Raw genomic sequence first — 14,670 nt, 5'->3', positions numbered from 1 at the left:
GCACCTTGGTACACACTCTCTGATGTCAGTGAAATGAAGGTAAAGCTCTCAATTTTACCAGAATTTTGTTCTATGACATCACAGTGTACCATTATAAACTCATCTCTGTTTCCCTCCAGAATGGTGCTCCATCTTAATGCCAAGCTAAGAGGGTTACCTGCAGATCTAAGAAGATCTCCAAAAGCCACAAGAAGTCCATGCAATGACACTGACAGCATGATTTGCCTGCTGTCATTGTGCCACAGCCGCAGCATTAATTCTGTATATGTGCACCATGGCATAGAGCCTGCATATGCTGAGAAAACCTTCAATGGTTGATGAGAACAAACAGTACGAAAGCTTTACATGCAAACCAGAACACTGCCACAGGGTGTTGTGAAGCACAGGTTTGTACCACTGAACCCAAGGAGATGGCCAGGAACACTTTGGAGATGCAGCTGCTCTGCTGTGCACTCTGCAGCACATGCCTAAGAAAACACTAGGCTGGAGCAGCCTGGGAAGGTCACGGATTCCAATGTTTCATCACTATTGTCTACATCAAAATCACTTGGCAGAATGATTAAACACAAAAAAAATCTGAGTAAGAAAAACCATCAAGTTATGCATGAAAAATGAGATTATGGCATCAGAACGAAGGGCACTGCAAATATGCTGACCAGGAAATCACTTCAAAGTGAACTGTGGTAAATGTGGCTTGGCCCCACTGCTTGGGAAAGATGTGTTTTCTATTTATGGTACATATCCATTTTTGAAATGTTTACACTCCGTCATTCAGGCTGAAAGGGCAGAGAGAGGTGACAGGCTGGAACAAGCATGTCTTGGCTGGCACAGAAATGAGCCCCTCTGCCCCTCCCAAACATGACCACCTCCTTATCCTGGACAACTGCAAACATACAGGCACACGCAGAAAAACAGAAATGCAAAAATTTATCCAGCAATTTAGCCATAAGAATACAGTCGGGCAGAATAAAAGGTCGCTGAAATAAATTAAATATAATAATCTTACACCACAGACATGCAGAATGTGACATATGCTGAAATAATGTCTCAGAAAGGTAATGTTTACGTTTTCTACACTGATAAGGATGACCAACACGTGTGATTTGGACAGCTGGGTCTTCAGGTGTATCTCATGTCCTAGTACCAGGTAAGGGCATGGTAGAGGGTTAGAACACAGAGTAGAAACTACTGACAACATATTATAGTGGCAAAACCCAAATCATGCCCTGCCTGTGCTGGGCAGCAGAAGGAATATCAGCTCAGTGGGACCCAACAGAAGGTAGGCAGTCTAAACTTTTTGTTGGTTGTCACTCCTTGATGCAAACTCCAGCCAGCAATTTCAACCCCTATGAATGCTATCAATACCTCTGGTAGTTGCTACTACAATGCTGAGCCCAAGGCAGGAAAAGAAAGTTATTTTATTTTATTTTATACTTTTTAAATAAAGGCAGCAGGCAGCTAGACACAGCAAACACATTTCACAATGCACTGACCCTCAATTTAAAACACTAGAAATAGTATTTATATTTCTAGTGCAAAAAAGCCCCAGCTTCATTAAGAAGCAAATGTCCCACTGAGAAGCTGCAGCATTCGGGGGCTCTGCACCCTCTCCATCCAAGAAGGTCAGAGCCACCTTCTGCTCTTAATGAGAGCCCCAAAACCAATCTAATACAGGAAGAAAACAGTCTAATTCAGCTTCTTGGTTTCAGCCTACTCTCCGTTTTTGACTATATTTCAGTTTATAAGCCCCAAGGCTCTCACAAGCTGCTGCATCACCAAACCTAACCCTTACTCCAAGTGATCTTAGAGTTACTTTGTGTTTCTGCAGTCCCTGCCCCAGCGTAGGGCAGACCCCAGTGCCTGGCGCTGGCTCACGACCCCACACCCCAAACTCCTCCAGCTCTCCTCAGCCCCTCAGGCCACTCACGCTGCTCGGAGCAGGGTCCCTCCGTCGGCAGCTCCCCTGCAGATGCAGCTCTGCGGGAGGAGCTGTGGAGCCCACCACAACGTGGAGCCCACCACAAGGCTCCTCCTGGGACACGGCATCTCCCCTGGGAGAGGCTCCTCCTGCACCCTCACCCCGAGGTCCACCCCCTGCTCCTCCTTCCAGCCTGACAGTCGTGCAGCTCATGGCATTTGACAGGGCTTTCTCCACTCCACGGGGAGCTGGTTAACCCTTTCCTTGGAAAAACAGTAATGCCAATTTTGCCATCTAAGGAATCCTGGTGCCTTTGCTCCCACTGCTACTACCCCAAATTCAGATGAAAACTGCACACCCTTTGTGCTGGTACCTGATGCTTTTGTCTTCAGCTTTCCCTGCCAGACAGTTCTGCTTCAAAAATACCCCCAACAAGGACCTTCCAACACCTTCTTCACCGTTGCTTTTTCTATATGACAAATATAATCTCCCACCTCTCTGGAGCTGCCAGTATAAAGCCAGTTTTACAAAACTATAATAATTTACCATCTAATTCTGAGCTGTGTAAATGTTACTGCCGTAGAAAATGAGTTGGCTCAGGCTTCTTCCATCAGGGTTTAAAACAACGGCTACTTAAAGTCTAAAAACTGAAATATAACATCTAATTAGGAATGCTCTGATTAATCATTATTCTTTGCCATCTTGGATATTGTTTTGATAAATGAGGCTTAGGAGCCTGGCAAAGTCTTAATTACCAGTATTCCAGATGGCTACAAGGTGTGCACACAGCTTCTCTGGGTACATGGAGCAATGAAGAGCTCGATGTTCTCCGTGGCTCCAGGTGCACACGCACCTTCCCAGCAATACCAGCTCCCACTGCTCAGGTACACTGAGTACCTCACCAGTCTCACAGACAGGACATGAGGCTACAGAGCCTGAAATTAGAAGAGCCTCTTGTGCCACCCCAAGAACCCCTAGAGTCCAAGGAAGTGCCCCCTAAGCTGCCCACACTGGTAGCATTTAGGCCATATCTGAAGTACGATACCAAAACAGAGTCAACATCCCTTGTGCCAAAGCTAATAAACACTGCGATAAAGAATAACATGGAATAACAACATCGAGTAACCATGCAGCTCTAGGATCACAGAATCACAGAATGGTTTGGGTTGGAAGGCACCTTAAAGATCATCTCATTCCAACCTCCCTGTAATGGGCAGGGACACCTTCCACTAGACCAGGTAGCTTCAAGTCCTGCCCAACCTAGCCTTGAATAACAGAGATAAAGGCAAGGAACTCACCTGAGCCATCAAACCCATTCCATGTCTCTGAGAGGCTGCAGCATGGTTTGCAGCCACCCCATGGTGCAGAGCATGGTAACCATCCAGCAGATCCATGGCTGCACACACTCACCTCCCTGCAATGCCAAGGGAGCTGCTACAGCCAGAGGATGAAGATAACTGCACTGCTGAGCAGCTTCTGAGGCCTTTTATGGGCTTTAAAATTATTTCTGAGGGGCTCTGGGTTGAAAGCAACACTTTAAGAAGAATTAAACTACCACACATCAGCCCATTGGGCTGTATTTGTGGCCAATGGAGATAAAATCAGTGACAAAGATAACCGAAAATATTTCATGTAGCTGCATCAAAACACACTCCAAGTGTAGAATTGTAAGCTTACACATAAGCCTGAAACAGGTTTGTGTAAGCCAGAGCTCAGATACCTCAACTTCTAGAACGCAGTATACATTCAGCGGTACTGACACCTCACCAAAATATGCTTTTGAACCTTCCAATGAGAGGATCCAATACCAGTTAAGGACATGTACTCACACAGGTTACTTTTCGGTAGATTTGAGCAGCATTCTGGCATTCTGAGTAAGGGTATTCTGAGGTAGCCATTTCCAGCATGCACATTCCAAAGGCGTAGACATCCACAGATTCATCATAGTGCTCCTCGTACATTTCCGGGGCCATGAATTCTGGTGTACCTACAAAGATAATGTTGGTTTTTTACAGGAGTCCAAATGGCTTTACCAAAAGCTTTTTCACCTGTGAGAAGTGTGCCCAGTACAACTGTGTATAGGTGCATACAAGATAATTTCAAAAGAGCTCAAGCATCTCCCAGGGAGCAAATCCAAAGTCAATGTATGCACTTCCATGCCCATGGCTTGCTGACAATAATCCAAAGTGGGGAAGCAGGGCAGAGGGGAAGCAGGACAGAGGGGAGGGGGAAGGAAAAGAACAGAAAATTTCAAAAACGAACAAGAAAATGAGCCATGGTTCATTTCCTGCCCATATTGAAGTGATAGAATGGTTTCTGTCTGGCTGGAGAGAAGGATGAGTAAAGGGCCAGGGAGGTGAAAAGGGAAGAAGAAACGAGAACCTTCACTCTTGCTTTTATCAGTGCAAATTTGCTTTTTTTTTTTTTTTTTTTGTTTCCTCCAGAGATACAGAGTAACCACCAGCAGGCAGACAGCACTTTGGAAGCCAGAAGTATCACAAATCACCTACAGAGTCATGCACAAAACATCAAACCTAATTCTGTCACTGGTTTAGTGGGACAAATCAATGAGGCTACACACAGAACAAGGTCCTACTCAATAGGAATTAGGGTACCAGGAATCTGATGCAACTTGGTAAATATGAAGTGAGGCACTGGGAGATGCAGCTTGGGGACAAGCAGCAACCCCAACACCGGCAACATTTGTTCAGCAAACTACTCTGAAAAGGGAGGGCATACAAAGCAAAACAGAAAACTACTAACATTTGGGCAATTCTTTCCAGGAACTGTATCTCATACTGTAATTCATTTCTTTCCTTTCTACATAGAAAAGATGAAGGAAGAGAGATGAGTGCAATGGTGTGTCAAGGGACAGTAGCAGCAAGCTGTTGGGATGCCAAAAAAAGAGTGGCAGGTTTTGGACCATGAGAAAGACCCAGATAAACTCTTTCTGTCCAGTCTCAGCACCCAAACTGCCCACAGCCCTGGCAGATCCCATCAATGCTTTGTTATGTCATCACTAATCAGCAGCAAAAGCACAACTCTAATTAAAACAACATAGAATCAGAAAAAGTAGTTCTGGCATATTCCAGGATGGTTTGGATTGGATTTACCTTAAAGATCATCCCATCCACCCCAGCCACCTCACCCACTGCCATGGCAGGGACAGCTCCCACTGTCCCAGGCTGCTCCAAGCCCTGTCCAGCCTGGCCTTGGGCACTGCCAGGGATGCAGGGGCAGCCACAGCTGCTCTGGGCACCCTGTGCCAGGGCCTGCCCACCCTCACAGTAATATGTTTCTTCCTAATAGCCAGTGTAAATCTCCTCTCCTCCAGTTACAAGCCATCACCCAAATCCCTAAAGAAATTGAGGAAATGTCATACGTGGAGGTGTCCCAGGCCAGGCTGGATGGAGCTTGGAGCAACCTGGGGTAGTGGAAGGTATCCCAGCCATGGCAGACAAGATGATCTTTAAGACCCCTTCTAATCCCAACCATTCTAGGATTTTCTGACTTGTCCAAAACTCTTTTTAAATGGCAACATAAAGGACAACCCTCAAAATTAGGGTCTGCTTTTGCACACATTTCTGGAGCAGACTCAACTTATGAACAAGCATTTCTGTAAAATTAATTTTGCAAAATTCAAGATTGATCTCTTCCCTTGTTTATGTTCTTCTGCCTCGTCCTTCCACCTCAAAGACACTCATGCCTACAGCCTCAGCAAATCAGCCAGACCCATGTCATGGAGGCTCAGTGTAGTCACCCTCTCTGGGTGTTTGTTAAATCTGTCACTAAGGCAGAGGCTGCTGCTCAGAAAAGGTTAACAGCTGCCACAGGAAATTATTTTGGAGCTGCTGCTCTGCTTTAGAAGGAACACAACTCAGCAGTGAATCTCGTGGATTCCAGAGCATTTAAAACAAATCTGAAAAAGTGATAGCAATAGTCTAAGAACCAAATGGAATACCTGGCACCATTCCAAAACAGAACAAAAATGACATTTCCCCCATTCCTTGGAGTGGAAAGGAATACCTACAAGCATCCTTCAAGCTAACAGCCCAGCTAAACGTGAGACTGCTCAGCACCCACTCAGCTGCTTTGGCAGGAGCAGGTTTGCCCTGGCTGGGCTCCCGCAGAGACACTGCAGTGTGCTGATTTCATCCCTTCCAGCCAACGTGAAATGCAGCTACTGATATGCCTTTAGAGCTACTCCCTCTGCAGAGGGGGCAGCATTACTCATCACCAGTGTTTCCAAGCCTCCTTTATCCTCTCCTTGGAGCAGTAGTGCTCATGAAAATTATAAGCTTAGTTTGATTGCCAAAATGAATGCAGACACTTTGCCAGCATCCTGCAGCCCTCACAGTATCAAATTCCTTTCAGACATGACTGTATTCTGATGGTGTTCTGTTCATAACTGATTTTATAAAAACCTGTGTAAGTATTACTAGTATTCTTACCAATATTAGTATTACTGATGCTACTCCTTGTATTGCTACTACTGATACTATTCCCAGTATTGATATTATTCCCAGTATTAGTACTTCTGGAATTATTCCCAATATTGGTATTACTTATATTATTCCCAGTATTGTTATTGTTGTTATTATTCCAATATGTCCCATGAACAACTGTTACCTTGCAAAAAAATTATTTGAAGAAATACTGACCCTCAACAGAGAAAAAAACCACCAGTTACTAGAAGTTAAAAATGAGAGAAACTCAACAAATATAAACAAACACGAGTTCATTAAAATCAATGAAATTAAGCAGATCCACAGCAGCCAAGTACATATCTGAAATTTCTACTGTTTTGACTTCACTGGTTCTGGGCTCCCTACGCATTAAGGATGATACAGGAGGAAGGAGAAGAGGAAGTTATGATACCATTACTTACTGATTCCTATTTTTATAGGGGTATAGAGGCAACACTTCCACTTTAACTTCCACTACCAATTTGCTACTTTAAAATCACTAATGCAAAATGGGAAAGGAAGATGTTAAACAGACAGCCACGATACTGACCAAGGGAAGCCAAGGAGAACAGGAGCATTACCTATGACACTTTTGGCAAATGAAGCTCTTTTGAGTGTTGCCAGACCCAAGTCTCCTATTTTCACAGATCCAGTTGGTCCAGTAATAAAAATATTATCACATTTCAAGTCTCTGTGAATTATTGGTGGAGTTCTTGTGTGTAAGAAAAGAAGACCCTTCAGGATTTGCCGACACCAACTCCGCAGGACTTTAGGTTTCATCACCTTAAACCTCTTCAGATACCTGGAGCACAACACACACACAAATGGGTAAAAAGGAAGCGAAAATATTTTGTTAGAGATTTGAGGGACTTCAACAGCACAGCTTAAGTTTTCTGAAACTCCACTATGGATAAAAGCCCCTTATTAGATGCCACCAAAGCAGCACAGAAATATCCCAAAATTGAATGAAATAGATCTTTTCAAAGGAGGAATTAGAGCATTCAGTTTTAGGGAGAATGATAATAAGCATTTTTGGTGCAAATACAACCAAATATTTTGAAGTCTAATTGTTCAGTGATTCATTTCATGAAGAGAAGAGCTTTGGAATATGTTCATCTATTTTGAATCAGAAGAATACTGAAGTTTAATTTTAACCACAAACTTAGACCTTTGTACCACACACCTGCACTTCTGTCTATTTACCTGACGCGCTGGTTAGGAGGGGACATTTGGGGAAGATGTAGGAACTGCTAATGCACTGGCAGAGCAGCACACTGGGTGAGTACTGCTCCCATTGGGGCTGAAAATCTGTTCCAGAATTCATGCCAACTGCTTTATATCAGCCTTAACAAGACTGTCAGTACCAGAAGCTATTAATTCATCCTGTTTAGGAGATAACCTAGAGCACCTTCAGCTTCTGAGAGATTCTACCATTCAAGTGCTATTCCATTTGAATTCCCTAACAAAACATGCAAATACAAGCCCAAGAGCAAGCACAAAACACACCCTGACAAATCCAAACGTCACAGGCAGAAAATGAAACACGCCAGAGAACAGCTTTGAGTTGCATAACCGAAATAGGGAAGCAGGCAGAAAGAGATGGAGGCCAAAATTCTGCCCGTCAAACCACTGCGGTTCAAATGCAGGGACAAATGACAGACACCAGAGAACAGCTCCATTTTTTGCTTTTATCTGGAGATGGTTTTTTTCAGCATACAAAAGTAGGATTTTGCTATAAATGTCTGCTGCTATTCTTAGCCCCTTGCAGGAGCGCAGTACTTACGTCTTCAGCGTTCCAGAGGTCATCAGCTCGGTAACCAGCACGATGCATCTTTTGCCTTTTGCACAGGATTCCCAGAAGTCATAAAACCTCACGATGTTTGGGTGCTGTAGACCTTTCAACATTTCTGCTTCCTCTTTAAATCTCTGCCTCTCTACTTTTGTGAGTTTTCTGTCCTATAAGCCAAAACGAGACATTATTATTAGTGATGGACAAAAATAAAGGCCCTGCATTGCCAGGGTGTTCAGAATTTTAGATTTGTATTATGCTCGTGTCAAGAGCAATCATAAAATCTTTTATGTAAGAGAGCAGCAGCATTATGAACTAGGGCACTCGGCCTAATTCCAGTATCAAGAAGACAAAGAGATGCCTGTGCTACGCCATTCCTGTGACAGCACTAATATTTCAGGCACCACGAACACAGCCGTGGCATGATGGATCAACCCTCAGCTATTTCTTCATGTTTGGGTGTTGAGAGGCTCCCCATCCAAGGGATAAACAGCCACAGGATGCCATTTCCAGGTCGGGGTGTTCTCACAGCCAGGACGGCTCCCACTGCCCTCAGCTGTTCCTGGATGCACTGGTACAAAGCACCAGCTGAGGTCCTTGCTGCTCACCACACTGGGTTCTACAGCCCATCCTGTTCACCTCAGGCTACATTAAAACCATGTTACTTCCCAAAAAAACTCAAACACATAAATGTTTCTATGTGTTTGCTGTTCTGCGTCATTTTGGAGACTTTTCCCTTCTTTTTGGTAAAGGAAGTGTTTGCAACTGTCCTTCAGCTTCTCGCATAGGCTGCATATGCATGGAAATTCTTTAGATTGGAAATGTGAAAATGTCATGTTCTACTACTCTGGTTTTCCTGGGGAATTTCAGGGCATTTCCCCTCCAGGCTATGACGTGACCCTGTCCAGCACATGCAGAGACTCTCTGTCTCTCCCATGGCTCCATGGCTGCCTGACCTCCCCAGCACAAGGACACCTCAAAGACACCCACCCCTGCCCTAGAAATTGAGCTTTTGGGATCTTTATAAGGTGCTCTTAGTCAGAAAGCCAAAGGCTCATCAATTAGCAAGATTAATTAGTCTGTATTTTGACCTCAGACTTCTTTCTTTTCTCAAGTCAGTTAGGCACATCTATACAAGCTGCACTCCTATGCACACAGAATGAATTAAATGGGAACACAGCTGACTTGTAGCCAAGATGCAAAAGAATCAGCCACTGCCATTTCCACAGCCTGTCCTCACCCACAATCCCAGACAGTTCAAGATGGGAATGAGAATTCCCATGGCTACAAACACTTCACACGGAGAGTTCATCACAGGAAACACAGGGTTGGAGCCATGATCTGGCTCTTGGTGGATGACAAAGCCCTGCCCCAGCGCTGTGTGTGCACAGGGGGAGCGTTTCCATTGGCACTGGGGCTGTTGAGGGTGCTCTCTGTTCACTCTGAGACCCGTGCAGCAGCACCAGAGCAAACCCTGCCCCAGCAGCAGCAGCAGCCCAGGGGCTGGGCAGTGCAGGGTGCCCAGGGCAGGCAGAGCCCCCCGTGCCCCTCAGGGACAGCAGCACACAGAACACCCACAGCCGAGCCAGGCAGCACCTCTGCTGCTCTGCACCAGCCACCTTTCTTCTACACCAAAAGAATAAAGCTAAAAAAAAAACCAACAAAATACCCAAGCTGTCTAACAAGTCAGGCAAGAAGAGCCACAGAACTGCTCTCAAATCCACCACTTCTTCCCTACTGATGAGTTTCCTTCTAATTTAAAACCTGTAGAATAAATCAGACACACTGCTGTTAGGAAGGAGAAGGAGCAAGTCCCCATTCAAGGCAGGAAGAGCAGAGTAGAGTGGGAGCTGGCAGAGAAAAGGAAAGGTGGCCTCAGAGATCCAGCAGATTTGCAAATATTTTTCAATTAAAAAAAAAAAAAAAGTAATACCATAGTCCTTGACTCTCATTTCCAGGTTTCTGAGCACTGTGAGAACTTTTCCACTGCTACTTCATTGGTAACTTTTAAAACTATCTTTCAGCACACAACCATATTCTGTATATTCTACATATGGCAAGCAGGATCATTTTTGGCAAGTGCAACAAAGTGATTCTGGAAGGCAAATGCGTGTTTTATTTGTAATTACAGTAGAAAAAAATCTGGATTTTTTTAAACCAGATTGAAGAAAAAGCATTGAGCACTGCTGAAGAATTAAGCACTGTTTTCCAGCTGGAGAGGCAAGGTGAGGGCCAGGGCAGAGCAGCCACTCCTGCGGCTGCAGCCTCCACCACAGGAGGGGTCTCTGGTGCCATCAGGGCTCAAACAGCCTCCTCGAAATTCCTCCAGGCTCAGCCTGACATGAGTCACTGGCAAAAACATAAGCTGATTCTGAAAGGGCTTAAAGGTCGAAGTGTTTTCTACTCTGAAGCAGCAGAAACACCTGTTTAACTGCATGACTCACTCAGGGTTTAATCCAAAGAAACCTTCGCTGGGGTCAGAGACATTCATTCCCCATCATATAATCCACATAAGGCAAAATGTCCTCATCCTGAAACTAAGGATGTAAACCTCAAACAACCTCCAGGCATTACATTTTAATGTAATTACATAAAAACAGGATTGTTTGGAAAGGTCATGACAAAGGTTATGACAAAGAAAGGTGGTCATAGACTCATGGAATAGTTTGGGTTGGAAGGGGCCCTAAAGATCATCTGGGTATGAGGAAGGAACTCTGCACTGTGAGGGTGATGAGGCCCTGGCACAGGGTGCCCAGAGCAGCTGTGGCTGCCCCTGGATCCCTGGCAGTGCCCAAGGCCAGGCTGGACAGGGCTGGGAGCACCTGGGACAGTGGGAGGTGTCCCTGCCATGGCAGGGGTGGACAAGATGGGATTTGAGGTCCCTTCCAACCCAAACCATTCTGTGATTCCATGAATTTCTGATCAGCACTTCAGAGCCTCAATTCTGGTAAATCCCACGCTCATTTAAACTGGATTAACATGATATTTGCAGCAGGAAGATACAAAGAAGTGAATATTCTGTCTATTACCAAATTTCTGCTAATGCAACACATGTATGTTCTCTGCTTCTCCCTACTCATCACAGCTGGGAAGAAAATGCTTCTCTCTGTTAATATAAATTTTATCCCTTCATTAAGTTCCTTTATGGGGAACAACAGCAAAGACAGGAGTCAGTGAGTAAATGTGTTAACAAAAGGAAAGGGAAAAGTTACTAATTAAATTTCTGGAATGACACCCAAATTAACAGCAGGAACGTGTTCAGTTAGTCATCCCCAAGCATCATTTCCTCCAGGTTGTAACATATGGGCTCTGACTAAGGATCTGAAAATTATACAAGCAGGAGACTGGCTTTCACCTGAGCCTTCAGAAGATTTCCAAGATTAACAAACAAGGTCAAGTTTCTTGCCTAATTCCTTGCAAGGAGGAAATCGATTTGGGAATGAACTCCATCCCCCCACCATGAAGAAAGGGGCCCTTGCAAAGAAGACATTCAATTCACATTCAATACGTAGAACCTGTGTAGGAGTAGGGTCTGGAGCACAGCTGTTGCAAACTAGAAAGTTGTGCTGCTTTGCAGTTTCACAGAATTTTTTTAATTTTCTCCTTTTAAAGTCTTGAATTTTCACTAATGTAAAAAAATTTTAAACTACTTTAAACACTTGGATACCTTCCCTACTTCCTGGCCTATGGACGTCTGTGTCCAGCTAGCCTATAAATACTGTTTTTTAAAAGTTTTGTGTTTTGTTTTGTTTTTAAATTCTTAAATTGACATAGCTGCATTTACTGATGGTTATTTAATTTTCTCTCATTTTGAACAGATGAAGGCCTGACTGTAAGGCAAGTAGGAGCACCAGGTCAGAAACGAGGGCAGAGCTCACCTCCATCATGCAGAAGCCACGCTGGTGATGAAGGAAAAAAAACAGAGGCACTTCTGAGCCAGGGACAGAAATCAAATACCTACATCAGCAGAATGAACATCTGTTCAGATCATTCCGTTTTCACATCTGCATTCCAAGTCCACACTTTTGTACATGTACTGCAACTACTCTTCTAATCAGGGATGGCCTCAAGTGTGAAGTCAGCCTGGACCCACTGCCAGCTGTCTCCTGTGGAACTGTCTGTCAGTTTCCTGTGGATTTATGGACAGTAGCAGTCCTGCTTTCACGTATCAGCCTTATATCTTTAGTATTATCCTGCCTGCGCAATAAATGTTTAATAGCACCCAGGACCTTTCATTCCCACACCCCATACACTCAGTTATAAGCACTTAGCACTGACAGCAATCCTAAAGGATAAAATCCCTTCTCTGTGAACAAATGGTAGATGCCATGAGACAACTTGCAAATCAAGAAAAAAAGATTTTACAGCTTCACTCCCTATCAGAATCCAGCCAACATTCTTCCTCAGTCGGTAACCCCGGCCAAGTTACAGCCTGCTATTTGTCAGCGGCACTACTGAAGTGCAGGGAGGTTTTCCCAGGGGGAACTCATTTTCCAAAGGCATAAAAGCAGTCCTTGTCCCCGTGGATACTCACAATTCACTGAACAGGAGCTATGGAACAGGCTGAGGAAGATTTACTTATTTGCCTGACTCATTGCTAGAAATCTATGGAAAATTAGGAATTGTATTCAGACCTTTATGGCTAAATTTGGCACAGTAGAAGAGGCCAAGTGTGGTTTATTGCTGGATATAGCTTGCTGCTTTCTCAACTGATTAAGGCATACCTCAAAGCCTTACAGCAGAGGAACAGTGGGATTCACATCTTCTGTTGAACCTCAGAACCTCAGCAGTTCATCCTGCGAGGGCAGGAGGAAGGGGGATCAATACCCCAAATCTCCAATCCCCAAAGAGCCACAAACACACCCAAGAAACACAACACCATGGACAGACCATGCGTTTTAGAGGTGAAAACCTCTGTACACCACAGGCAGAGTGTGTTTTACAGGTGAAAACCTCCCAACATAACCACACAGTGACAACCAATGCTTAAACAAAAGAAGTTCTTGTCACAAGCAATTAAATTAATTTCAGGTAGCACCTCCTCAACTTCCTTAATTACCAGTGCTTCACAGGTTCCACATAAGCTTGTGAATGCGGATGACACACCAAAACAGTTCTGACTTGCCTTTCTCAAAGGAAGCTCTGAAAGCAATGTGTGAAAAAAGCTCCACAATACCAGATTCCCCTTGAAAGAAAAAGCCCTAACCACGAAAAAAACCACTTCAGGCATGTCACGAGAACCTGGTGTTTCAGTATTTTCTGGAATCCCATCTGACCCCAGCATTTACTGAAGTTTAAGCAACAATTGGTTGTTTTTTCAAAAAGCATTCTGCTTCAACCTACTTCTTGTAACCCACAAACAGAGTAACTGGGCAGGTGAATTAGCCTCGCTCCAGTGCTGGATTGTCAGCACAGGAGGATGCTCCAGCTATCCCCTGGAGGCTCAGTCCTGGGCTGGCCCACAGCAGGAGTGGAGAGATTTCAGTGCTGTGCCTAAAATATCACCTTCAAAGAGGTAGAAATGGGGGACAGGAGCAGAGAGAACTCACTGCCCTTGAAGGGCTGTACCCCTGGTGTGCTGTGACCACTAAAAGCTGTCTCAGCACCAGCCCAGTGCAGAGTGCTCGTGAGCTGGGATAAGCCATCCCCTTCGTGCTTCATTCATCTCACCTCCTTAACTCTAAGGCAGTTTGCAAATTAACTTATTGTATGGATATGAAATTCCCTTATATTTTCTGGTCTAGTGGAAGGTCATGGGGGCTGGAAGATGATCTCTGAGGTCACTTCCAACTCAAACCATTCAAGGATTCCATTATTCTCTTTGCTGTGTGTTTGCTACGCAGACACGGTATCTTTCCTAAAGAAGAGAGATGCCACCTCTTGCTCACCTGAGAGCCTGCCAGAGAAGCCCCACCACCCTCTGCAGTCTGAGAAGAGGCACCAAAATCGTTGTTATTTACCAAATGTTGTTATTTACCCAAACAGCATGCGACGCTCCCTTGGCCAATGAGCTTCACCAACCAAAATAAATACAGTGTGAAGAATTAGCAGAATAAGCAAAGTTTGATTTAGCTTTGCTCTGGCAAGTTTAGTCTTGGGGCAGCATTCAATCCTGCCTTTCTAACAAGAAAACAGCATTTTCATCCCATTATTGCTACCATTTCCCATCCAGTTATAACCTAGCAATTGCACACTTCAATCTGTAAAACACTCTTAAAGTGAAATTAATCATAGTACCAGTGAATTAATCATAGTCCACCAGGAACCCTAAACAGGCAATAGGATGCTCAGCTGGTGTGTGTGATGATGGCTTAGTTCAGCTCCCCCAGTGAGACTGTCCAAGACAAACGCTGCTTTCTCTCACTCCTGTTTCCCCCAACCCTCTGGGGCAGGATGGAGAGTAGAATATATATTTTCTGACTCCCAAATAAAGCCCTTGGACTGTGCTGCATTCGTCAGTGAATCCCAGGTCAGGCAGCCTTAGCAATCCTAGAAGA

General features: G+C 44.5%; 1 protein-coding gene across 10 annotated transcripts in view; it reads right to left on the bottom strand.

Moving 5' to 3' along the window:
• Positions 1-14,670, bottom strand: part of WNK2 (WNK lysine deficient protein kinase 2) — a 94,551-nt gene that overhangs the window by 51,937 nt on the left and 27,944 nt on the right. For 9 of the 10 annotated variants that reach the window (XM_064723816.1, XM_064723818.1, XM_064723809.1 and 6 more), the window contains exons 2-4: positions 8,168-8,340; positions 6,966-7,186; positions 3,748-3,905 (exon numbers count right to left, since the gene is read on the bottom strand). In XM_064723816.1, the coding sequence (XP_064579886.1) occupies positions 3,748-3,905; positions 6,966-7,186; positions 8,168-8,340 (552 nt within the window). The remainder of the gene's footprint in view (positions 1-3,747; positions 3,906-6,965; positions 7,187-8,167; positions 8,341-14,670) is intronic. The other variant, XM_064723811.1, reaches the window with a different exon arrangement.

This window comes from Zonotrichia leucophrys, chromosome 12 (assembly GCF_028769735.1).
Source record: "Zonotrichia leucophrys gambelii isolate GWCS_2022_RI chromosome 12, RI_Zleu_2.0, whole genome shotgun sequence".
Lineage (NCBI taxonomy): Eukaryota > Metazoa > Chordata > Aves > Passeriformes > Passerellidae > Zonotrichia > Zonotrichia leucophrys.
Note: the sequence above shows the minus strand (reverse complement) of the source record. Positions and strands in the feature narration are given on the sequence as shown.